The 26,896-nt window shown below is 27.9% G+C and overlaps 1 protein-coding gene across 1 annotated transcript in view; it reads left to right on the plus strand.

Moving 5' to 3' along the window:
* Positions 1-26,896, plus strand: part of Ser (protein serrate) — a 404,147-nt gene that overhangs the window by 360,221 nt on the left and 17,030 nt on the right. The window contains exons 8-13 of the mRNA XM_075366833.1: positions 13,963-14,076; positions 16,124-16,330; positions 17,164-17,291; positions 19,806-19,956; positions 25,686-25,841; positions 26,741-26,854. Of these exons, the coding sequence (XP_075222948.1) occupies positions 13,963-14,076; positions 16,124-16,330; positions 17,164-17,291; positions 19,806-19,956; positions 25,686-25,841; positions 26,741-26,854 (870 nt within the window). The remainder of the gene's footprint in view (positions 1-13,962; positions 14,077-16,123; positions 16,331-17,163; positions 17,292-19,805; positions 19,957-25,685; positions 25,842-26,740; positions 26,855-26,896) is intronic.

Here is a 26,896-nt window from a genome sequence, read left to right on the forward strand (position 1 = left end):
TTTTCCAACATATACTTTTCTAATAATTAAATAAGATAGATAAATCTAAATCTGATAACCCAGATTATAGCTGAACAGGATATTTTTTCAATAAATGGATTGTATTTTTTATTATTTTCAAATAAATCTTATAACTGAGAAAGGTATTTTTTAATTCGCCGATTATTATTCTAGCGCGCGCGCTTATTTGTGTGTGTTTGTGCAATGTTTTAAGTGACACACTTAGTGTTGTTTAATTAATGAAGTTTATATTTTGAAAATTATCCTTAATTTAAAAGATTAAATGGTTATAAACTATTTAATTTTTACTAAATTAAATAAAAAAATTCTTAATTAAGATAATATTAAGATATTTTAATAAAGCTTAAGGAATATTAATTGGCTAATTTTGTACGATTAGTCCATATATTTATTTATTTTATTATTTTTTTTATAGCTTTTGATAAATTAATATGAGAATTATAAACCATATTCTATGTATAAATTACTTTATACTCAATAAGAGTATTGAAAATTCTTTAGTGTACGCATTTACTTTTGTCGGAAGTAAATACCTTGTTTCATTAATGATTGTTTTTTTATTGAAATAAATTATTTGTTGATTCTAATTGAAGAAGCTGTGCGTGTAGAGAAGACCACCCTGCTGTTTGTTGTTACGTTGATTAAGTCAGGAATTCACTTCGTCTACTAATCTATGTACTTGTATATTTCAAAGATGTCCCCAAACCAGTTATTTTGCTCCTTTGTTTAATCGGTAATCGATGTATATATTGAATATCCTTTTAATCGAATTCGACTGCGTTTAAATCGATTTATAGTAAATCAGTCACTATGTTTATTAAATCGTACTTTATATTTCTTCTAATATTTTTTTTTACTATGTAAATATTTTTATTTAATTTTAATCGTTTTTTTTTTTATAAAAATTTATATTAGAAACGGAACTGATTGTTTTTTGTACGAGTAAAATAAATTCATTGCTGCTGCAACATTTCAAGTTTTAATGATTTAAGGTTTAGTTTGTAGATGCACCCAAACTATTTCCATTGCTAGTGTAATTGTTTAAACAAGTAGGAATTAAAAAATTTACAGAAAACCCAAGTAAAAACCTGCCACCAGGTAAAAGCCTAGTGTGGCATAATTTCTTAAATTATGTCAATTTATCTATCGAGAAATCAAATTAATTATTTTTATTTTGAAAGAAGCCAAGTAAAGAAAAAAGCAAAACATAATATGATTATTAATGGCGGGATTCTCTAGCCCGGAAATGACTTTCAAGGTTTAAGAATACTAAATAACATTTTTAAGTCGGCCTCCGTGGCGAGAGTGGTAGCGTCTCGGCTCTTCATCTGGAGGTCTAGGGTTCGAATCCTAGTCAGGCATGGCATTTTCACACGCTACAAAATCGTCATTTTATCTTATCTTTTGAAGCAATACATAACGGTGATCCCGGAGGATAAAAAAAATAATATTTTTAAAGTTTCTGGAATGTTTTTTTTATCGTTAATAAAGAATATATAGCAGTTAATATTTTTTAACCTTACATCGTTACTCAATACAAACAAAGAATTTGATAGCTTTTCAAAAAAATTCAATTTTCCTGTTTACTTCTTTGTACAAAGTAAAGGAAGTAAAAAATTTCGGTTTTCAGATTTCAACGGAAATATCCATTTTGACCATCCCTGAGTCCACATTGACTAGTTTTAGACGAGACGTCTGTTCGTATTACGTATGTATCTCGCATAACTCAAAAACAATTAGCCGAAGGTGTTGAAATTTTGGATTTACGACTGTTGTAACATCTAGTTACGCACTTCACCTTGATTGCAATCGACTGGACCAAAAGTGTCCAAAAAAGCTCACAATCCAAAAATTTTGATTTTGGAGTTTTTCTTAACTGCAGTAACTCCATTGAGAGCATTTCAACCATATATCATAAGTGATAGTTATTTTCATTGGTTCCAGAGTTATAGCCAAATAAAATTTTAATTAATGAAATGTTAGGATCTTGCAAGGGGAAGATACATCGGTTCGAATCTGACTTCATTTCCTTTTTTTAAATTTAAATATAGTGATATATTAATAATTATTAATATTTGATTCTATGAAACTTTTACAATAAATAATAATTCAATAATAACAACAAAAAAAATATATGAAAAAATATCAGAAGTTATTAATGAAATAAAATAATTTTATGTACTTTTCATTTTAAAAAAATGTGTATATGTTTTTAATAGGCGTACAAGAAAGTCGTGTGGTGTCCACATCAGATTTTTTTATTTTTTTTTTTTTTTTTTGTTAATATATACAAACCGTTTTTAACGGAACATCTTACTTCGAAATAATATTTTTAAGCTATTTATTTTACTTTCAACAGACTTACGCTCAATTACAACTACCTACCCACCCTTTTTTTAATGAGTAATGAATTTTATAGTTTGTGACAAATTCAAAGCGTGATTGGGATTCGAACCTAGAGCCCGCCGCATAAAAGACGAAATGTTACAAATCCATCCACCATGCAGGTCAAAATATGAAAAAAACTATTTAAAATTCAAGCGTTAAGTTTTGAAAACTATAGACTAAAATCAAAGAGTTATTATTTTTTTTATTTTTTTATTTATAGTCCGGTATTCACGATCTAGTATTCAAAACCGAATAAAAGCCTTTACTAGGATAAAGGTATTTATTACCTTTATTAGGATTTTAACCTCGATTTCGAAATTAGCTAGGTGACTTACTATGATGACTTTAGTACTTGACCAATCCAGTGGGTTGTTACTGAAATAATAGTTATTATTGATATTAAAGTTATTAAAATAGAAATCGATTGTATGAGTCAGTCATACTGCCTCTTTATTATTCAGTATTTATTACTAAATGGCTGGCTGAATTCAAGTTTTTTTTTTGTTCGAAATTAGTGCAGAATTTTGAAACTTGTTCTTTGATTGTAGACTTCTTTTATGTTCAACAGTGCTAGCGTTATCATTCGAAGGACTTTTCACTGAAAGGTTCTGTGCATCACAATTGGATGCAATATGTCCACATTAGTTTTTTATGACTGATTTATATAGTAAAGGTTTATTGTGGTATAATACTTTTGGTTGTCGTTCGAGAAGTCAAATAAAATATTTGAATTTCGGATTGATTTTTTTGCGTTTACTTTGAATATTTGATTGTTACATTTTATACGACTGTTTAAACATAGTACTTATACATTTAGAGGCACGTAAACAGTTTTTTTTTTTTTTTTTTGTGAAATTTACATTCTAATCATATTTATTAATCTAATTTGGAACATTTCGACTTTTTATTTTTTTTTAAGTACAAATTTTTTAAGTTTTTCTTTGAAGAATTTCTAATGATTCAATTCGAACTAATATTAATTTTTTGTATATATAATATTTTCGTGAGTGTTATAATGCATTACCTAATTTTTATTTTTTGTAATTCTTTTAACGAATCGTACAAACTTAAAAGATTTCTAAGTTTTTTGATATCTATTTTTCAAATATTTCTCTTTGATACTTTTTTCTTTTTTTTACCTCCGGGACCACCGTTAGATATTAACTTCAGAGGATGAGATGAATGACAATTTTTGTAGCGTGTGGAAATGCCTTTTCTGACCATGATTCGAACCCGGGGCCTCCGGATGAAAGGCCGATACGCTACCACTCGCGCCACGGAAGCCGGCATTCTATTTGATACTTAACTTGGCAAAACAACTTTTACTTTGTTTTAGTTTGAAAATAAAATGGCGTTTGTTGTCGATCATATTTTTTTCTAAACAGTCACACACTCGGTGTCAATTTCATGATTGAGACAAATCGTTTGATATAGATTTCACTAAAAATTTTTCCAGCCTTTTCTGGTATTATAAATAAATATAATACTGAAGTAAATTTACCTTCTTATCGCCGCAACCGGCTGGTTATTTAATCAGTTATATTAATTGGGTATTTTTAATATCTGGTTAATATCTTACGACGAATAACGTTTCTGAAAAGTTTCATAAAGCTTAATTTAAAAAATCCTTCTATAATGTAATTGTTCCGTATCCAAAAATAAGATTTTTAATTTATTTTTTATTCGTCTAAATAGGATCGGATATTGAAGAAATTTACATTTTTAGCAATTAATTGAACATTTAACAGATTATTTGTTTGTTCGTAGAATATTTTTGTAATCAAATAATACCTGGTGGTGAGTTTTTAAGAAATTAAATATATTGTAATTTTAGAATCTATGCATCTTTACGCATTATCTTGTTGCGAGAGAAAATATTGCCTACGGATCCATCTCGATGGCGTTCTTATACCACATGTTCAAAGTGTTGTTATTTTGAACTTCATCTTGATCGTCGTCTGACGTGGAAGGTCCGTGTAAGAGAAATGTGAAAACGCAACTGGATATTAAGTTTAAGGAAATGTATTGGTTGATAATCAAGAGCTTACAGCTCTTGATTATCTGGGTTTACCGTATGTCCGAGAAGTACAGAGATTCAGTATAAAATATAAATTGCGGCTAAACAACCACGCGAACTATTTAGTTATTAACCTTCTAGACAACAGTGAAGATATTAGAAACATAAAACGACTTCAAGTGTCGGACCTTGGTGACTTTATGTGATTTGATGTGGAACTGCATCAACTTAGTGTTCCCCATCACATCTATATTTCATTTTGTTCAATTTTAATTGTTATTCTTTAATTTTTAATTAAAATTTTATTTTCATTTTCTCCTCGTTTATGAACTCTTATGATTGTTTTTCTTTTGTGTGCCAATGACACTGAGCTCTGACCTAATTTTATATATGTACTTACAGTAAATGTTTGCTATAGGAATGCTAGTAGGTAGTTTTGTAGGATCTTCGGTGGAAGCCTCTCTATATATGATTGTATGTGATCATATTATGTACGGTTTCTGTAGTAATGTTAACCGACTGTAAACTTTATTTTAAGACAAAAATCGTTCTCTTATATTTTATGTATCCAAATCTATTACGATATGTCTTTTTTTATAATCTGTACATTTGATGAAATTTTATTTAATTTTATATTACTGTTTTTATAACTTTCTGTATACCAGGATTTTTAATTAAAACTATAGGATTCAAAGCACGATTCGATATAAGTTTGAGAATCGATTTGTTAATGAATTATTTCGACAATTTTTTCCCCTCCATATTATTTGAATATAAATCCACCGACCAGGCTGGTCTAGTAGTTAACTCATCGTCGCAAGTCAATTGTTTAATAGGTGATTTTCAAAATAGAAGATTCTGAGTTTCAAATTCTAGTAAAAGTTAGTTGTTTTTTATACTCTCTCTTTTTCTCTTTAGCCTCCGGAACCACCGTATGGTATTACTTCAGAGGATGAATGAGATGGTACTTGTATGTATGAATGCAAATGAAGTGAAGTCTTGTACAGTCTCTGGTCGACCATTCCTGAGATATGTGGTTAATTGAAACCCAACCACCAAAGAGTACCAGTGCCCACGATATAGAATTCAAATCCGTATTACTAGGATTTGAACCTTAGAATTCTCAATTTCGAAATCGGCTATTTGCGATGACGAGTTCACAACTAGACCAACCCAGTGGGTGGGTTGCTTTTATACTAGACAATGGATACCGGTCTACTTTCGTGGTTAGGTTTCAATTAACCACACGTCTCAGGAATTATCAACTTGAGTCTGTCTGTACAAGACTACCCCTCATTTACATGTCAAACATATCATCCTCATCTTATTGGGCCGTATGAGGGGGTTGCTTATTGTTCACTAATTGAACAGATTGCAACGAAAATTTTTAAAAAATAGAATATTATTTGATTACAAAAAATAGAATTTCTTACTCGGGTAGCGTTTGGGAATTTAACTTTTCGTAGAAGTGGATTAAAAGTAGTTTAAATTCGATTATGTAAATATTAAAGCTATTTGTATTAACAAAAATTATCTAACTAATTTTGTGTCCGTTGCGATTCATTTTAATTTAACTTTGTTGCGTAAAATTTTTATTTCCAGATGAAACTTTGAATAGTCAATGAATTATATTAAGCGATTATATGGTTGATTTCGGTGATTATTTTTTGCTGCTTGAATCACTATAAATTTTTATGTTACATTAAATCGTACACACGCATCATAATATAAATAATAGTAATAAAATATAATACAGTAACGTACAGTTTTTAATTCTTAAAACCCATAATCTATTACTCTTAATGATGCCGTGTTTGTAGGTTCGGTACCGTAGCACATCGTGTAATACTCTGTATAATTCCAGTGTTTGTAGCGAAGCTCATTCTTTATGAACGTTTCTTTCTTTATACCGGTCTTAGTCTTTCTTGGGTATACAAGCAATTAAATTGGTAAAAGAGTGGGGGGTATAACTGTCCGCCCCTTAATTAGGGTTTTTAGATGTTTGGTCGGTCAGTCAGACGCCCCTTAATACTGATAAAAAAATAATAACGTCCCTGGTTTACTAGAATAGTACTTTTTTTCTTTTTGGAAAGCTATTCGTGTGCGGTTGCATAACCTGTAGATAAAAATACTGGTCTTCTTTAATGTTGTTGTTGCTGCTGTTTTGTTACCGATCGTGATTATTTGGATTCTTTTGTCAAAATACGTATTCCATGATACATACAAAAAAAAACTCCTCGATTGGAGCGAGAAAACGTGCTGCTACTTCATTTTGTCTTGATTTCGTAACATTCCTTTCACTTTTTCTCACAATGATCTATTGCAGCAATTATAACAATTTATATAATTAATTAAAATTTTAGTAATTTATTGTTTGTATTATTTAAATTTAAATTCATGAATTGCAAAATTGTTTAATTTATAGAATTCGTTTAATAATAGACGATATAAATCAGATATTTAAGGAAGTACCTTCCATAAAGCTTCGACCATTTCAAAATCCTTGAATTGTTTTATCTATTTTACTAATTCTTTTTGAATGTTGATTATTGTAACAACATAGTGATTTATTTCCCGTATTTATTTCTTTTTCTTAATTAACAAGTTGCTCAGGCGGATCTGATTTTTTTTATTCCCCCTGTAAAAAAAGTATTACAAAGAAATTTATTTTAATTCAACTTAAAATAGCCAAAACTACTTATACTACTTCGCAATAGTGATTGTGTATAGGTCTGCTGACTAGCTTGTTCATTCAGTTTATCCACTTTCCTGATAAATCTCTTATAGTGTTTTCACGTCACCATTTTTATCAAAAGAAGAAGATAGCTTTACCAACCTAATTCCTGCATCTCTTCTTGAAGAATAATTGGTTCAAGGGTTAACTTTAAAGAAAAATTAATAAGCTAAATATAATTTTTTGTAACTAGGGGTATGCCGTTTTTTTAACTTATTAATCGACTTCAAAAAAAGAGGTTATGTTTTCGACCGTCTATTTTTACGTTTGTTCGCGCATAAATGTTTTCCTAGTAATCCGATTGAAATAAATCATGTTGCAAATGGCAAACAACGCAGTTGCTTTTCACAGTGGTACCATAATGTTGAAACATTTTTTTAGATAAAAAATCGATCTGGAAATTGACAAAAAACTTTTTTTTATCAAAAAAAAAAGTAGTACGGCGGGCATAGTGGGAATCCTGATATTCTGTATGTATGCGTCACGTTAGGTGACGTTATGTTACAGGGCAGGTAATGTGAGTTTCGGCATAAGATATGTGGCACCGTTAATAAAATCATTAAAAAATCGAGATATCTGGTCTTAAACCTTTCAGACCCAATATACATTCATTGTAAATAAATGTAGGATCGTCGGTACAGTGGAAATTTTAGAATTCTATGTACGTGCATCACATTACATGGTCTTGATGTCGGTTCCATTTTTTTTATCGGCTAAAAAAATTTTATTTACCATCTGAATAAATTCAATTATAGCTTCTGGTGTTTATTTATATAATTTATATTTTATTTATTTATATATCTATTCTTTGTCATGTGCTATAATTTTTGTTATTTAACAATATTATAGAAAGTGCTTGAGATTAATTAAGAGCAAATTCCCGTAAATATTGAATATTTTCTTTGAAACAGTTTAATTTAGAAATTTATCCCATTGGTTTTAATATCAAGTAACTTAATTTGCATTGATAGATTAACAATTTATAAACAAATTATATTTGTAGTTTATTTAAAAAAAAAAAGAGATATTTTTGCAACTTAAAAAAAAAAATTTGTATATCATAGCAAGAAGATATGTTTCGAAAAAAAATTATTTACGTACTTGTCAAAGAAGAATTTCAAAACGAAATGTATATTTACGGGTTCACATTGTTAGCATAGTCATATTTTGGAAGAAAATCATATTACTTGCTTAATTATTGATTTCAGAATATTTTAATCGGATCTATCATTTTTCTATCGTAAAAACTTTGTTACGTAACTAATTTACTTTTAAAAATAAAAATGTTGATTTTCGTGGCGGAGTGGTAGCGTCTCGGCCTTTTATCCGTAGGTCCCGGATCTAAATTCCAGTCAGGCATAGCATTTTTCATACGCTACAAAATTCCATTTACATATCCCACGCACTAGCTTCAAGCATATGTGCCAATATCATAAAAAAAAAATATCCACCGTAAGAATTATGTGAATAATTAGTTCCTTTAGAAATGAATTATTAATTTGATAACAGCTATATTATCTCATTTTTTAGAGAGAAGGATCATTTTATGATGTAAAATTTATTTTAATAAAAACACTTATCTTGAAGAAAAATTTTGTTCATAATTTATCATTTTTCTTTATACGTTCTACCTCACGTAATGCAATTATGGATTTTCATATTTAAGTACGGTAAATCGGGAAAAAATTGATTTATCAGTAATGAGAAACGATAACAACAGAATCTTTTTACGGCACAATCTTTTAATGAAAAAAAGGTATTATTATTATTATGTTAAAAGAGAAATACAAAAGGTCTCTTGTATTGTCCTAATATTGTCTCTTGATATTGTTCCAATCGAAGAGGAAATACATTTAAAAAGTTAACGTTCGCATTAGCATTTAGTGGCCCAAATTTGAGCTTAAATATTTCCTTTATCCACGTGAACTAAAGAGTAAATTTGACTAGTTTACCGAAGCTGGACAACTCTCTAGCTTCAATATTCGCACAGAAATATTTTTTTATTTATAAAATATATTATTCTGTTAATAGTTACATAATTGTTCAATAATGTCAAGCTACATGTTTTTATTAACTTTTTTAATGAATCTTATGTGTGTGTGTGCGCGCGCGCGCTCGTTTGTAAAATAACAAACCTTTCTATTATTTGTAATTGTTTTCTAAGAATAATAATAATATAAAATGATGAAATTAGGTTTTATGTGAATTATAAAGAGTTACAGAAATTACAATCAATAGGCTATTGGATTTTAACGCAGGATAATTTTGTGACAGATTTATGTTTATTAAGAATACAAGTTTTGATTGTACTACAGTTACTATGTTTTCTGCGATATAATCCTAAGGGCATAACGGCAGTAAACGTAGGATTTGTGAATGGGTTTCATTCAAGAATCTTAAGATATTCGTGATGGGAAATCGAAGAAGGTAAAAAGGAAGCGATGACGTAAAAAGTGTAAAAGGTGTCCGGGGGCTGTGGGATATGAGAGTAAAGAAATAGCGGCAACAAGTCGGGTTCTTAGAGGAGCCTGGAGGCAGACAACAGTAGCGATGGTAAGCGGTGAGATTTGCCTGTGGAGGCGGTTGGTTGTAAGCTCAGGGCCGCCTTGACATAGGATAGAAGCGTTCCCTTCGGTCAGTCAGGAGGTTTTGATCCTCAGGGCAGTAATGTTTTCGACCGGGTAGTAGTAGCGGGTGGAAGTGGTATAAAAAAGGAAAAGGTGGATAAAGATGAAGATGATGAAGAAGGTGGTGGAATAAAAGGAGAGAGGGCGGGGCTCAGAACAAGAAGAAAAGAAGCAGCTTGTCTCGGTTTCCCCGTCCTTCTCTCTCACCTATCCTCTTACCGGAATCCAATTAATTTAAACCACGGCGAAAATAACAGGGTTGGGACTTGGTCGCCAATTATGTTTTATTAGTCTTATTTCTCCGCGATCGTGACAGACCGGCCGTTGTAAATTACCTTGTAACTCAGCTCAGTTCAGTTGCTGTGTGCTTGGCCTTTCCAATAATATAACCACAGAAACATCCCCCTCTCTTCCCCGTCCTTCCATGTCTCTCTGCCTTCCTCTTTCCTACCTATATACTCTTTTATACCTTTTTTATTATTATCTTTCCTTTACCATGAAACAACGCAACCCGATTAATTTAAGGTTTGCCCATCGCCTTTTGATATCTTCAATTCAAAAGACACCTGTCTAGCTGTTGTTGATTTCATAAATGTATATTTGACTTTTATGAGTAATTTATGAAAACACTGCCTAATATATTTTAAACCCGGTTATATGTTAGAAAAAAATCTTGCGCAATAATAATAAAAACGGATTGAGTTAATGTAACTAAATGGAATTTGAACTACAACTTATTTTTTTTAATTATATAAAAAAATTGCTTCTATTTTTCTCCCATATCGTGCAGGCACGCATGTGTATCTGCGTTTTCCGTTTGCGTGTGTTCATATAAGATATTTTGTCTCTTAAATGTGTGGTATATATTAACTATATTTGATTTTAATCATATCACATTCCTTTATTTTAATTTCTGTCTGAAAGTTGAGTTTCATAATTACGCATTTTTAGTTCTTTAATTTTCGTACTATAGAATTTGGCGACAAATAAAAAAAGCTACTAATAATTAACCTTTAATTTAGTACAAAATTCAAACATTTCAAGATTTAAAAAAGCCTATATTAATTTTTCATTTCAGTTTATTATTATGAAATCTGAAAAAGATGTATTTATTTTACATTTTTTGTTTTACATAAATATAGGTTTACAGAAAATGTCTACCATATGAAAAAAAGATGTTCACGCCGTGTGAAAAAACCGTAAAAAAATTTTTATCGTATGAAAAAAAGACGTTCTCGCGTTTGTTTTTTACTGCACATAACATTTGATATATATATATATCATTTTATTTGATATAGATTTAATTTAAGGATTTTCTTAAAAATCACTTGTACATTTTCATGAAACAGTATAATATATTTCCAAACATGTTTAACTACAGGAAATATTTCTTAAATTTGCTGTCTAATCGGCTGTAATTTGCTGTATCTAAATTACTACCACAAATATTTTCTGGTGTTAGGGGAGGAGATTAATAGATCTACCTTTATCTAAGACGGGTCAGACCTGCAACTATAGGATCAATAATGGGGAAGAAGGGATCAAGTATAAGGAAAAGGGATAGGTAGTGAAAAAGAGTTTATCCATTAGTAAAGATCAGGTAATTTTCTTCTTGCCTAGAATCCATTCTCTGATGACTGAGTTCTAAGAGATATATCAGAATTTGAATTACTACTACCTTATCTACTTATTGAAAAGAAATTCTTCAATAGAATAAAAATATTTTGTAATTAAAAAATGTCTTTTTATAAAAATGATTTTATTAAGATTTTGGCAATATTGAAAAACAAAAGTGATAAATTCTAATTGAAATAAGAAAATATTACTATGGAGTGTGAGCTAAGGTTTTCTTCAATTCATGAATATGTATTTTTTTATTAATTCGAGATTTCCAAATAACTCTATTGAATTTTCTGTAAAAATTACTTAAAAGATCATATATACTTTACATTACGACAAGCCACGTGTTATGCAATGATAATGATTAAAAAAAAATTATATATCAAATAAGCTATGTAGATATGTAAGTTTTTGTTTAAAAAATCGTTTAGTTAAATTATCTGGAAGAAATATACAACAGAACCATTAAAAATTTTTTATTTACATTGATCCATTTGATGAAAAATTTTATTTAAACATGCTTAAAAATAGATGTTAAATTGAGAACCTCATTTTTTTAAAGTTGTAGGTATTTTGTTAGTATTTTAAACTGTAAAAATTATTATTCAAGAAATATAAGTAATATTGCTTGTTTAGTGTATTTCAAAATGATATGAAATCAATAAATAATATGAATTTATGGAGGTTTATATTACAGTGGGTATGTACTACTAGTTCCTGAAGTAAACTGAGAAAAAGTCATGTGTAGACTGAATTTCATTGGGCTCGGCATGCTGATATGCACATTGAATTGGATCAATAAAGTTGTTAACAAAAAACCACCTCACTCCTCATTTTTTCTAAAACAACTGGCACAATATGCTTGTAATTTTTTAAAGATGGCTATGTAATTTCTGGGAGTCATTTTTGGTACATGTCAGGTTGCCAACAACCATTAGAGTTATGTCATTTAACATACATTCATAAAATAATATTTATTTGAATGTAAGCTATTTTATGTTGAATCATAAATGCTGGAAAAATTGTCATATGACAATCCAAATAATAGAACAATTTTTATAAAAGGACAGTTTTTAACTGGAAAATATTTTTACTCCACTGAAGAATTCCTTATCAATAGTAAGTAGTTAAGGTAGTTATAATTCAAATTTTGATTCAACTCTACTTAAAACTCAGTTATCAGAGAATGGATTCTGGACAAGACAGTAGATTACCTGATCTTTCCTGATGGATATACCCTTTTTCACTACCTATCCCTTTTCCTAATCCGTGATCTCTTCTTCCCCATTATTGATTCTATGGGTCTGACCCTTGTCAGGTAAAAATAGGTCTCTTAATTCCTCTCCCAATAACAGAAAATAGCATCTTCACATTTCTAATTTCAGTTAGTTTATAGTTCCCCTTAATAAAAATTAATTACCAAATTTAAGAAATATTTCTTATAGTTAAACATATTTGGAAATATGTTATACTGATTCATGAAAATTTACAACTGACATTTGAGAAAAATCCATAATTAGTGTACATCAAATAAAATGCTTCATCTGCATATATATCAATTGTTACGTGCAGTTGCTCATAGTGGATTTAAGAAGTATGAAATTCAAATGATTATGAGTAAAAAATTGCTTTAAAAAAGTAATTTCGTGAAAAATAGAAATACTAATTAGATAGTTGGTTAACTGATGCTTACCAACCAAAATTAGCAACTTCCTATGTTTCAGTTACATATTTTTTTTTTTGGAATGTTTAAGAAAGACTTTGGATGCATTGAACAACCACATTTGGCCTCTGTTAATCAAAATAAATAAACAGGATTTATTTAATAAGTATAATATGCAGATTAAAAACCTCTGTCTGGATTTGATTTATAATAAGACTGAAGTACATTAAAAATGTTTCATATCAGTTTTGTTTTATTATTTTTTTTTTTTTTAAGTATAATCATTTTATGAATAATAGTACTGTGAATTTTTATTTCCTTTAATTGTAATTCTAATATTAAAATTATTTTAAATTATGTAAAATGTATTATCTTTTTAAATGAATTAATATATTTTATAAAAAAATGTTTGAAAGCAATTTTACCCATTTCTGTGATGTTCATGTTATAGTAATTTAAATATTTTATCAATTTATTTCAATAGAATAAAAAAAATCCAAGTGTGTTTGTATACTGATTCAAGCACGACTGGTTTGTTTTTTATAACTTATAATTAAGTGGTTTTATAGGCATTAATAATATTCATTAATTTGCATATCATCTTAATAAAAGTATGACTAATAGAAGTAAAATATGCATGTTTTAATCAAAAGAGTATTTGTGCAATAATGGCCATTTAAAATATATTATTGGAAGTTTTTTGCCATGATATTTTGTATTGTTTTGATGACTAATTCTGAAACATTAGTAGAATTAAATCATGATTTTTGTTGTTTGATCAAGTGTTGGGTAGTTTGTTATGAGTTTAAAGTAATAAGTAGTGATGTAATTTATCATAGTTAATTAGTTCTGTGTTTGTGTGTATGTGGTAGTTTGAATATTAAAATTACAGATATTGATGAATGCCTTTCTTCGCCATGTCAAAATGGAGGAACATGTGTTGATCTTGTTGATGGATTTCGATGTACGTGTACCTCTGCATGGGAAGGATCAACATGTCAGTATGGTGAGTTGACAGTTTAAAAATTTTCTTACTTTAAATTTTTAGTTGTCATTCTGTTAACACTTGTGTATAAAAACTATTGAAAGGGAAACGTAATAACAATCCAAAACTTGGATGATGGTAATGCCAAGCAGTATGATTTTATTTTACCAAATTTTTTTATAAAAAATGTAAATTTATGTCTGTCTTTGCCTAATTTTGTTGTTGACTATATATTAAAAATCATAATAGCTCAAATTAAAACCAAACAGAATGAAAAATATGACTACAAAATTAATAAGAACAAAGAATTAATTGTTTCCTTGAAAAATGTTTGATAAAATCTAAATACCTAGAAAATAATTTAAACATCTGATTCATTGTTAATGATTAACATTGTTATCAAAATTATTAAAACATTGCAATAAAAATTTTTTAAAGTTGTTAACAAGTTTTTTTATTTATGTTAAAACAATTAAACATTAGGAATATCAAAAACTTATATTGTGTTTCCTTAAGTCTTAAGCTTAATCATTGGAATATTAAAGATTTTTTGTAGTATTTTCTTTTAGGGCACTAAAAAACTGCTACAATTTTTTAAAAGTCTTTTATGACATAATTACATTTCAGGAATTTATATAATAAACCTATTACATTATTTTAGTATAATTTAATTTAAAATTATTTATTATATTTAGATCATAAGCACTGAAGTTCATCAATATGATTTTAATTTGTGTCACAAGAGAGATCTTACAAGATGAATCATCTCGTAAGAGAGATGTTCTGAGAACATTTAGCAGCTTTATTTTTCTTTTCATTAACACACAATTTGATGAAGGATGGAGATCCGTATAGCTAACATGGTTGTGCAAATTGCTAAAAATGTCTATAGATGCACAATTAAACCATTTGTGTAAGCCCTTGATGATGAGGTTATTCCTTCCAATAGGTTTTTTCCTTGTATATTACATCATAGACATAATATTTTGTATTTTACATTTCCCAAGAGCTACTTTAAATATCACGCCATTGTTTCTTTAACAAATGATTCTAAATCGTTTTATTTTTGTATCCTGTTGATAACCTGCTATTTTAAATTTTTTGCACTCTTAAGTATATGTGGTATATGTTCATAACTACCATTTCACAGCTATACAGAACAGTGAACATTTAATAATGAATATTTAGCTGTAAATATGAATATGAATATTGCAGCTGTAAGCTAAGATCCAATCTTAAGAAAATTCTCCACATGTTCATTGTACCTGTTAAATCGTAGTTAGACTTTCTCCTGTTTTTGGTTGCACCAATCATTCTCTGTATTTTCGAAATATATGATCGATGATATCTTCTCAAGAATTTTTCTGATAATCTGCATTGTAATAACTTAGTTTTGAAAACATTTTAAGTTTAGTTTTGGAAACATAGAGAGGCAAAACATTTTACTACACCAAATTACCTCCTGTCTGATCATATACTAGAATGTAAAATTTGGCTGCCATTGATATGGCAGAGATCTTTCTTTTTCTGTTTAGCCTCCAGAACTACTATAAGGTATTACTTCAGAGGGTGAATGAGGATGATATGTATGAATATAAATGAAGAGACCTGCACTGAATTTTTTTTGTTTTTACTTTTTTTTTACATTTCCATTTATCCACATCAGCCTTAAAATATTATAAATAAAACAAAATATGATAGACTAAAATTACACTAATTTTACATTTCAAAGTAGATTCAATCTTTAACCAGATTAATTCTAATTATTCATTATTGAAATAAATTAATGTTTTCTTGTAACAATTGCTAAGCAAATGGATCCACAGTATAATATCATTAAGAAACTGAAAACTTTGTACTGATACTACAAATTTCTAACTTCTGATTTTATTAAATCTTTGATTTTCTGAACATTGAAAATCATGAAATAATCTAATTTGTGTGTGTGTGTGTGTGTGTGTGTGTGTGTGTGTGTGTGTGTGTGTGTGTGTGTGTGTGAAGGGGGAATGAGGGTGGCAGCTATGATAAAAAATATATAATTTATTTATTTTCTTATTGATGATGATAGATGCTGATGAATGTCAAAGTAAACCATGTATTAATGCCGACTCTTGTCTAAATGTTGTGGGAGATTATAAATGCAATTGCCAAAATGGATGGACTGGTCATAATTGTGATGTAAATATCAATGATTGTCATGGCCAGTGTCAACATGGAGCTACATGTATTGATTTAGTTAATGATTATCACTGTGCTTGCCAACCCGGTTACACTGGTGAGTATTGGTTTTTTCTTTCTTTAGTTTTTATTTTGAAGTGTAAAAATTTAAACTTCACAAGAAATAATAGATTGTCGTTATTTTTTATAAAATAGAAGATGATTTAACTTGTTTTGAAGGTATGACACTTTATTTTATTATTATTATTATGCTAAAATTGTGTTTCATACTTGAGAAAAGAATTACTTTCAAAAATGGTTGTTTTTTATCATACAGTCTTTGTTATTGACAGAAATATTTATTAAACCAACCGAATTTTGGGTTATTTGATTAAAAATTACTTTTGTTTTCTATTTTGACTTATAAAAAGATAAAGAATTATTTCTAAACAATTTTTTATTCAGTTGAATGAAATTATCTTATAACTTTTGATCTGCATCAGTTATTGTGAAATTGTACCTAACAGAAAATACTACTCATTAATGTATTATATACCTTATAATATATATAATTATTATTGTGACAAAATTTACTGCTATTATTATGTTGATTATAAATCATTTATTTAAATGCTCAGTGTATTTACAATATATATATATTTTACATAACTTGCATAACTTACTTATGTATCACCATTAGATTAATATAAAACAACTGCATTAATCAATATCTTGACTTAGAAAAGATAAATTGCATTTAAAGAATAGTAGTAGCTTCCTGTATAATATTGATCAAATGGCCCTTGATAACACAGTATCAGACATCTGAATATCCCATTTTCTTTATTGTAGATAGAAATGTTTGTGCCATGCAATGTTTTCTGATGTTTTTTTTTTGCACTATATGCAATACATTCAGTTTATTGTAATATATAATTTCTCTTTTTACAGGCAGAGATTGTCACACTGACATAAATGAATGTGAAAGTAATCCATGTAGAAATGGTGGTGAGTGTGTAGATCAAGTAAATAGTTTCAGATGCATTTGTCCTGTTGGATTTGCTGGAACTTTATGTGAGGTAAATATCTATTTTCTAATTAATGTTAGTCATCTTGGATGTATAAGGTTTTATATTGTTTTTATCTACAGATTTTCTTTAATATACCAACTGTTACGATATTTAGTAAAAAAAAAATTGCACTTTTACTCACCTAAATCAAAACTCTTTTTAGGTATTTAATTTAAATGATTTAAATAAATAGATTATCCAGTTTCAATCAGTTGTATTTTATCCTTCATTCACGTCTTTTATTTTTAAGAGATACTTTACCTGGAACCATCACTTTGTAAGAAATGCAGTTAACCATTTTTTTTTAATTGTAAAATAAAAAAATAGATATTAAGCTCTGAAATTGCATAAGTAAACAAAAATTAAATGAAAATTAATTAAAGATTAATAAATGAAGAAATATGTTCTAATAAATTTCATGAATGATTTAATTTATTTAAATAAATATCTACTATTAAATCACTCTGTTAATGCAGAATGAGCATCATAAAACTGAACCCATAATGTAACTGCTGCAGAATCAGTAGGTAATGCTGGAATCAAATTTTATGAATGATACGAATAAATTAAATAAGAAAAATGTAAAACATAATTTAAATGTTTCATTCATTTACTTTATTACAAAAGATGTTCAAAATGACCACCCTGGACATCGATGCATTTTTGTGCTCGACTGATCATATTGAGAGTCGTCTGATGTAGAACATTGTTCTCAATTGTGTTATTGTCTTGTTGATTGTTCACCTTCAGTTCATTAATATTGTGGGATTAGATGTGTAAGCTATAGATGTATAAGTAGTCCCAAAGGAAAAAATCACAAGTAGACAACTCTGGGGAATGTGGAGGCCGCTGTCCTCTGCTGACAGCTCATTCAATTCTGAAATCTGCATGAACGTGATTTAGTGAAATGCTTGATGTGTGACATGTTGCTCCGTGTTATTGGAAGAAGCTGTATTCTTTTTCATTATCAGTTAATTCCGCATAGAATTCTTCGAAAATTGTGTTATAAACTTGTGTATTGACAGTCCGGTCAAAAAATATTGGTCCCACTATACAATTACTGGAAAGGGCATACCAAACACCAATTTTCTCATCATGAAGTGGATGCTTGAATATCTCGTGAGGATTCCGAGCCATCTAATACCTGGTGTTCTGCGAATTAACATGGCCAGATAAATGAAGCCATGCCTCGTCAGACATGAAATATGACATTGGGTCTATCTGCCCACCGATAATGTTTTCAAGAAGCCAGTTGCAATAATCAAGTCGTTTCAGTTTGTCTGTCTTCTTCAATTCTTGCACACTTGTAACACGGTTCAATTTCAATTTTAATTCATGAAGAATTTTATGACAAGATTTATATTTGACACCAGATTGCTGGGACAACTTTTGTAGTGATTTTTTTGAACTGGCAGTAATTCTCCTTTCAATATCGGCAATGGCCTATGGAGTCCTAATGAAAGGTTGCCTATTCCGTTTTGGATTTGAAACAGAACCAGTTGTACACCATTTTTTAACTAAATCATGTATGCTACTCTTCGCTCGGATACAAGCATTCGGAAATTTTTTTACAAATAGTTGATGTGATTCTTCAGACAATCCAGAACGAATATAGACCTCAACTATAGCCACCCTCTCCTGGATTGAATATGGTATTTTACACAAACACAGCTATACTCACAATATTACACTGCAACAAAACATATACTGCACTGACACGTAACCACCTGACAAACGGCAACAATCAGAAGTAACATGTATATCCATTAGTTGTGCTAGTAGTATGAAAGTCTTTCATAAATAGTGTTGGGTAGCAGTTTCATTATGGATTCGGTTTTATGTTGTTCACTCTGTATAAATATTTAATATTTCTTTATACAGTAATTTATTTATAAAAATGTAGTAATACAGAGCATTTTAACAATCTTGACTGTCATCCTTGATTTACTTTCTTCCATTATTGTAATTTGGACTGCTAAAATGTGTTTTGTAGGGTCAGATAAGAATATACCAAACTGGCCACTTAAAAAAGTTGATACAACCAACCAAATAATTTGGATGAGAAAGCTTTTAAAATACAATTCAGTGAAAAGCAGATTCAGATGAAGAATTTTTAGGTACTGGAATTTCCGCTTTGTTGTATTATTCATAATAAAATCTTATCTGCATACAGATTTTAGCAGTTTAATTCACAAAAATCAGCAGAGATTTTATTTAAAAGATCTTCTTTTTAGTCTTGTAAGCAAGTGATAATAAATGCATAATAATTTTTTTTTAAATTCAAAAATTCAGAAACAGATGACACTATTTCTCCAAATTAATACATTATATATGTTTAAAATTGTAGTAGGATACCTAATTAAATTTCTTGTTCAAATAACTAAACTTAAGAACATATTTTCTACGGTGAGATTTTTTATTACTGTCAATATCCTATTTGTTTTGTATGTTTGCTAATCTAAAAAATTATGATATTTTTTTGTGTGTGTTTTTTTTAACTCATTGTATTCAAATGAATTTCAGGTTGATCATGATCATTGCAACCCAAATCCTTGTGAAAATGATGCACCTTGTTTTAATACACAAGTTGATTATTATTGTCATTGTCTAAAGGACTGGCAGGGAAAAAATTGCAGCGTACCTCGTGTACAGTGTTCAACTCCTCCATGTGATTGTAAGTACTATAACAGGGTAAAAAGAAAATAGATTTACTTAGTAAACAACTACATAATGGAAGATGTTTTATCTGTAACTCTAGGAAAAAATATTTCACTTTAAATACTATTAATTAAACATATCAGTAGCAATTCTTGAAACTCTGATATAGAGGAGATACAAATTAGGAAACAGTTTTCTATTCATTTATTTATTAGTTGGACTACTTTATGTCAATGCAGTATTAAAATACATGTAGAAGTAATTAAAAAGTTGAAATGAAAAAATAATCATGAATGGCTTGTATTACTCTCAAGCTTTCTTGTAAATAAAATTGTAATGGTGAAGCTTGCATTATTTATTATTTTCATGTACTATATTGTATATTATAAATTTTTGGGTTAAATTTTCAAACAAAACATTGTTTTCTAATTATAGATGATTAATATAAACTCAGATCAGTTATACAACTGAGAATGGAAATTGTTTAATAAGTGATCAGTTTTATCTTTGACAACATTCAGTCATAAAGAACATATTTCCTTTGATAAGCTACATTATTTATGTTTATAATTACTGAAGAATATTTATGTTTAAATTAAAAGAGAAATAATTTAATTTGATAGTAGTTCTAAGGATAACTATAAAAATATTAGGGATCAAATTCAATTCAATGAACACATCACAGGAAACAGAATATATAATTTAATCATTCTGGTCTGCCTCCTTATAACCCACCTGGCAACCTGACTTGGCTTGCCTATACATTCTTGTAATCCTCAGAGCAGGGCTTACACAGCCCATGAAGGTGAGATATAGATTGAATAGTGAGTATTTTGATTGTTCACACATAATAATTTTGATTGTTTCACTTAATAATTGTTTTTCTCACATTATAGAATTCTAAGCTCTTTTTAATAGCATGTATTGTATGAAATTCAGCTAGATTGGAATAAAAAATTATTATTAAAAATAGGTTTCAGATCACTGTTCTTGTTTAAGACCTTTCATAATAATGTAAAAAATTAAGAAAAATAGAAAGCAAGATAAATATCAAAAGTAATTTATATAGTAGATATTAGCCCTTTTCCAACAAGTTATTTAACATAAATTTATCACAATGCTAATCTATTTCAGAATTAAAAAATGATTTTTTTTCTTAATTTAAAGTAAATTAAAAAAATAGTTATTTTAATTAAAATTTATGTTTGTGTAATAATTTTAGGCTGAATAGGAATAAAAAATCCCTCCTTGCAAATTAAGTTACTACAATACATGTAAACTATAGCCACTATCTTTTCTTTTCTCTCTGCTGTAGAGAGAAAATGTTGGATATTAGTAGATAGAATGTATCTGCCATCTACTAATTGAACTAGTATTATACGTTGAACTAACACTAAAGGATAGACTGATTTCACAAATAAATAGTTAATAGAATATTGTATCTTTTAAAATTTTTGATACCAGTCATGCTCATATGAGCAGAAATTTTAATTTTATTTATTTTCATGCAAGTATTAGTTATGTAATCATGTAGGATTTTGCATAAATGAAAGAAAGTAACAGCAATATTTTGAACACTAAATTTTTTTATAATAAAATTTATTTATTTTATTAGTAAGCAATAAATTCTTTTATACCATTATTATTTAAATATAACTGGGTATTTACAAGATCTCGCTTTATTTTAATGTAGATATTAATAATTACAAATAACAAAAATAATTGAAAATACATATTTATTTGTTATGCATTTCAAAATGTACTATAGTATTTAGTATTTATTTTCTTTAAAACAGATAATTATTTTTAAAATAATATATAATAAATTTTAATTTATTATTTTACAAATTGTGTAATAGTTAGATAAACTAAAGTAAATTGATGGTTACTTCGCTCTATTTGTAGTGAGGATGATGTGAATCAGCAGGTGGTAGGCTCCCTACCAGTCATTGCCACTCTATATAAACCAAAGTCTATGCGTTACTAAATGCTTGTTAGATATCTTACATAAATTACTTATCCCTGTCTAACCAGTGGTTGTTCTTTTATTTGTTTGTGCTTTTTTTTTGTATTGAATATTAAATGTTCATCTTTGGTTTAATGTATAGAACTGACTTCTTCATGAAATAAAAGCATATCCATTCAATTTGAAGATTGAATCCAGTGACTTGGTTACGTAATGAAAATGTTGATTATTAGTTTCTCAAATTGTAAAAAAGTTATTTTGTTTTATCATTGTATCAAATAACATAATACAGTTGTTTTCTATTACTTGTATAAAAATTTCAAAATTAAAAATACAAGAATAGTCAATTTTCACTAAAATCCATGGTGAAAACTTTTGCAATATAGTGAAAACAGGACTTTCTTTCTGACTTGTTTATGTATTCTGATCAACTTGAATGATTTATTCCTAATGTTATTTTAAAGTACCTTCTCCACCTGTGTTTGGTCAATAAATCAGTATTTTGAACTTTTTTGCCTCTGTATAACTCTGGAAAAATCCTCATTTTTATTTTTTATTAAAATACAGTATCTTTTATTTGGTCTTTATATTGTATGTAAAATGTACAAACTTTATGTATAGGGGAGAAAGAAAGGAAAGTAGGTTTTGAACTCTGTTCCCTTAAAATTGGTTGACATAAACAAAAATATTTTTGTTGAACATTTTTAACTTCTTCCATTTAATTTTCCCATTTCATTTGTTCGTCAATATCTTTTACAAACTCTGTCTGCTAATAATTAGTCAAGTTTTTACTGCATCTTTTATTATATGAATAATCAGCTCTTCTTGAGTTTGGAATTCATTAGCGTTAATATTTAGAGGAGAAGTTTCTACCCAAAGATGACATGTAGCTTTTCTTCTTGATAAAAGATGTTTAAATAGAATATGATGAATAGAAGAAGACAGTGGTTAGTTTAAAAAAATACTGTTTGCTCAGTTTGTAATAATGCTGACTGTTAAAAAAGTTCTGAAGTTTGCTTAAAACTGCAGGCCTACATTTTACTTTATTTATATTATGCTGTATATCATATTTACCTTAATAAAATTTGTATACACGTATGACTGAGGTCATAAAAAAGTAAATTTATAATTGTGATATTTAAAACAAAAAGTTTTTTTTATCTTATTTTGACTGTCTTACTAAGAATAAAATTAATTAATTAAATATATATATGTTTACTTCATAATGCATTATATAACATTTTATTGATTTATATATTACAAAATTTTGTTTCAAGAGAATATTTATTAATTGTATGTGTCATGCATTTTTAAAGCATTTAGACATAAATGCTGATAAATTGTATGTTTTAAAATTCATTGCAGAATTTTTTTTAATAATTTTTTTATCACCTCAATGTTGATGATGATGGTTAGTTACTAATAATTAATAACATAATATTTATAATTATATTCAAACTGTTATTTATAAATACAATTAATCTGGCTATAAAACAAAATTAAAAAAAAAAAAAAATCATTACAGGAATTTGCTGTTTTCAGTAAAATATTAATATATGTAATTATTAATTTTTCAAATTTGTTTTAGTCTGATGCAAAGGATTTTAAAACAGGTATAGAATCTTCTTTGTATGAAATTTTTCACTTATTTATTTTTATGCATGAATTATATATGTACATACATAAGATTATAGTAAAGCCTAACTGATGCAGAAGCATATCATACTTCAACTGTGAGTGGCGATGCCGTCCTGCTGAGACATGAAAACCAGTCATAAAAATGACATGAGAGCTTTACGAGTGTTTAAATTAGAAGTCCAGTCATGCTCTTTCATGACAGAATCTGCTTTGCTCCCTACAATTTATTATAAGTACAGTACCTATATACTTTGTTTTCCTTGCTAATCAGTCCATTTTTTCTGTTTTGTTTTTTTTTTGTGTATGTTTATTCTATGCTTCATTCACTTTCAGAACATGTTTCTCTGTTCAAACACTTGTAAAAAAATACTCTTCTGTTTTGCTTTGCTGTTATTAGTTTTTGTTGCATTTTTAAAATTTTGCATTTTGTTTTTTTATATATGGTAGTATGCTGTGTTATTTATAGTGAGTGTTGCAGTAGTTCATACATCGTTTCTGTTTTTCTGATTGTTTTTAACTAAAAGGTTTTTTTCTACTTTTTAAGTTTTTTTTTTTTTTACTTATATTCTATTTTTATATTACATACATTTTTTATTTATTTTTATTACAATACCATAAACATATACTGTAATTTAATTTTATTTTTACATTGTTGTGTTATTGTCATTATATTCTTAATATTTTAATTTAAATATATTAATATAATAATAAAGTAAGTGTAATATAACAGCACTTGAAGTAAATTCTAAACATGAGTTAGTAATAAATAATTTTTCATTAATATTTTAAATTTATCTTCACATGAATGGAAATTACTCATAAATAATATATTTACTCATAATAATAAATAAATATATATATATATTTATTATTTTACTAAAATTAATTTTTTTAAATTCTGTTAAATAAACCACTTAGTACACCGAATGTAGAGATAAGATATCTTAATACCTTAATTATATAGATACCTTAATTTTTCATGAAAGTTTCTTTTTGTGGAATCCCACAAACTCAGTCATGATTGAAATAGTTCTATAATTGCATAATAAAAATACTAAAATAATGATAATTGCATTTTAATTTACACGATTGCTTATATGTTGCAGTTTCTATAAGACCATCTCCCTGAAACATTTTCTGATGGTTTATCAAATTTAAATTTTGTTTTCTTTTTTGTATTTGTCAACTTTATTAATTTAGAAATTTATTTCTAAATTATATATTTATTTTTATGTATTATAATATGCATATACATATGTAAAATATACTTGTATAGCTTGTCCAAGCCAAATTGGCACAGATCTGATCTAAGCTATGGTTGCTTAGCTAGAGCAGGGTTATAATTGCTACTCATGGAAGACAGTATACATACGATATAATAAATTTTACGATATATTTATATGAAATAATCTTTTTTTATCTTATAGTAATTTTTTAATTTAAATAATTTTTTTATACTTATTTATGGTATAAATTGTTTTTAGTATTTTTTATACTAATGTTTATTAAGATCAATAATTCACATCATAAATTTTTTTTAATTATTTTTAGTCTTATATTTATATAAAAAAATAAATAAATTCATAACTGAATAAAACAATACCCAGATATTTAACTAACTTATTTTTACCACTCTTATATTAACTTGCTCTTGCACTTTTTATGTGAGATTCATGGTACAGAACCTTTCAATCAAATTTTGAAGCACTTCTGGTTATCTGTCCATTCTGAAATTTTGCATACAGGTTTGCTCCTGATGACAACACATTTTAGCAACATTTTCAAATCGCTAAGATGCTCCTAAATTGCTATGTAAAAAAATGCCCCTTGAACTTATGCAACCTCGTTTGCATGCATATTTTCTTAGTGAAAGAAATTTTAAGTGAGATATACATTAGGGTATACAGTTGCTACTAGAAATTCGTACAGTAGCGACTGAAATTTTGGGAAAATTTAGTACTTTTTAACCGGATCCGAATTTTCGGACGAAAATCGCAAATATCTGATTATGTATTCTGATTAGTGATTAATTCAATAATCAATAACTGATTAGTGATTAATTCTGATTATGTATTTCTTTAGCTCTGATATATTTTTTTAATTAGCAAGTGTTTAAAATATAAACCTTGATATGATTTTAGTGGTTGATAGCTGTGCAGTTGCTTCTCCAACTAATATTACTCAACTGATGGTACCTTCTGGAGCATGTGGGGAACATGGACGATGTTATAGTCAACCAGGAGGAGGATTTCATTGTTCTTGTGATCCTGGATACACTGGGAAATACTGTCATGAAAGTAAGCTTGATTTCTATGATTTTCTAATGATCGTTATTGTTTATGTAAACATGACCAGATAATTGATAAGAAATCAACTCATCCTATGTTCTTTAAATTTAGTATTTTATAAATGCTGTTTATTAGACAAGCATTCATCATTACCATTGTATCCTGAGTTCAATTATTTTATTTTCCATGTTGTTGCTCCTTCCTATATAAATCCAAGTGCTACTTTATTTTTCCATTATGTTATTCCTACTTCATTAATCAGTATTCACTAGCTTCAGTAATCAGATATTTCTTACATTAAATATTTAATCTTCATTCTTTCTCAATAAAATGGTTATATAAATAAATGTTATGTTACAGTAAAAAGATAAACTGATCAAGGAATCTGCCTTTTTACTGTTTATAAGAAGATTTAAATTTAGATTCTAGAAGTAAGAGATTTTCTTTCGTCAATTAATAAAATGAACATCAAAAGGCCACAAATGAAGTCGTAGTTGACACAATTTTTATTGTTCCTATAAGGAAAAAGGGATAAAATGTCAGAAATTAAGAAAGGTTGAGAAGAAGACAATTTGTTTACAGAGGGACTATCTCTGATCAAGATTGATTGATGGTTAGTTTTTATCCAAACCACTTTTTCTAATGTTTGCTACAAGATATCACTTTCAAATATTTATTATTGAATTTTTACTTTACTATGACAATTAGAATTAAGTGTACAACTCACTGCCTGATGATCCCTGAAATATTAAATTCCCATAGACATTCATGGTTATGATAAATTCTGCTATATACTTGAAATATATTTAGAAAACCGTATTTCAAAACATTTAAACGTATTTTTAAATAAATATTTTTTTTTCTGTATGTTATAAAACCGAATTGTACAATAGTAGGTTGTGTTACAGATATAAATGACTGTAAGCTGAATCCATGTCAGAATGGAGGTACTTGTGTTGATAAAGTGAATTCATTTCAATGCATTTGCAGAGAAGGATGGGAGGGAGAAATATGTACAGTTAGTAAGTATATTTTTCACGTTCTCTATGAGAACGTGAATTGTT

This window comes from Lycorma delicatula, chromosome 5 (assembly GCF_047948215.1).
Source record: "Lycorma delicatula isolate Av1 chromosome 5, ASM4794821v1, whole genome shotgun sequence".
Lineage (NCBI taxonomy): Eukaryota > Metazoa > Arthropoda > Insecta > Hemiptera > Fulgoridae > Lycorma > Lycorma delicatula.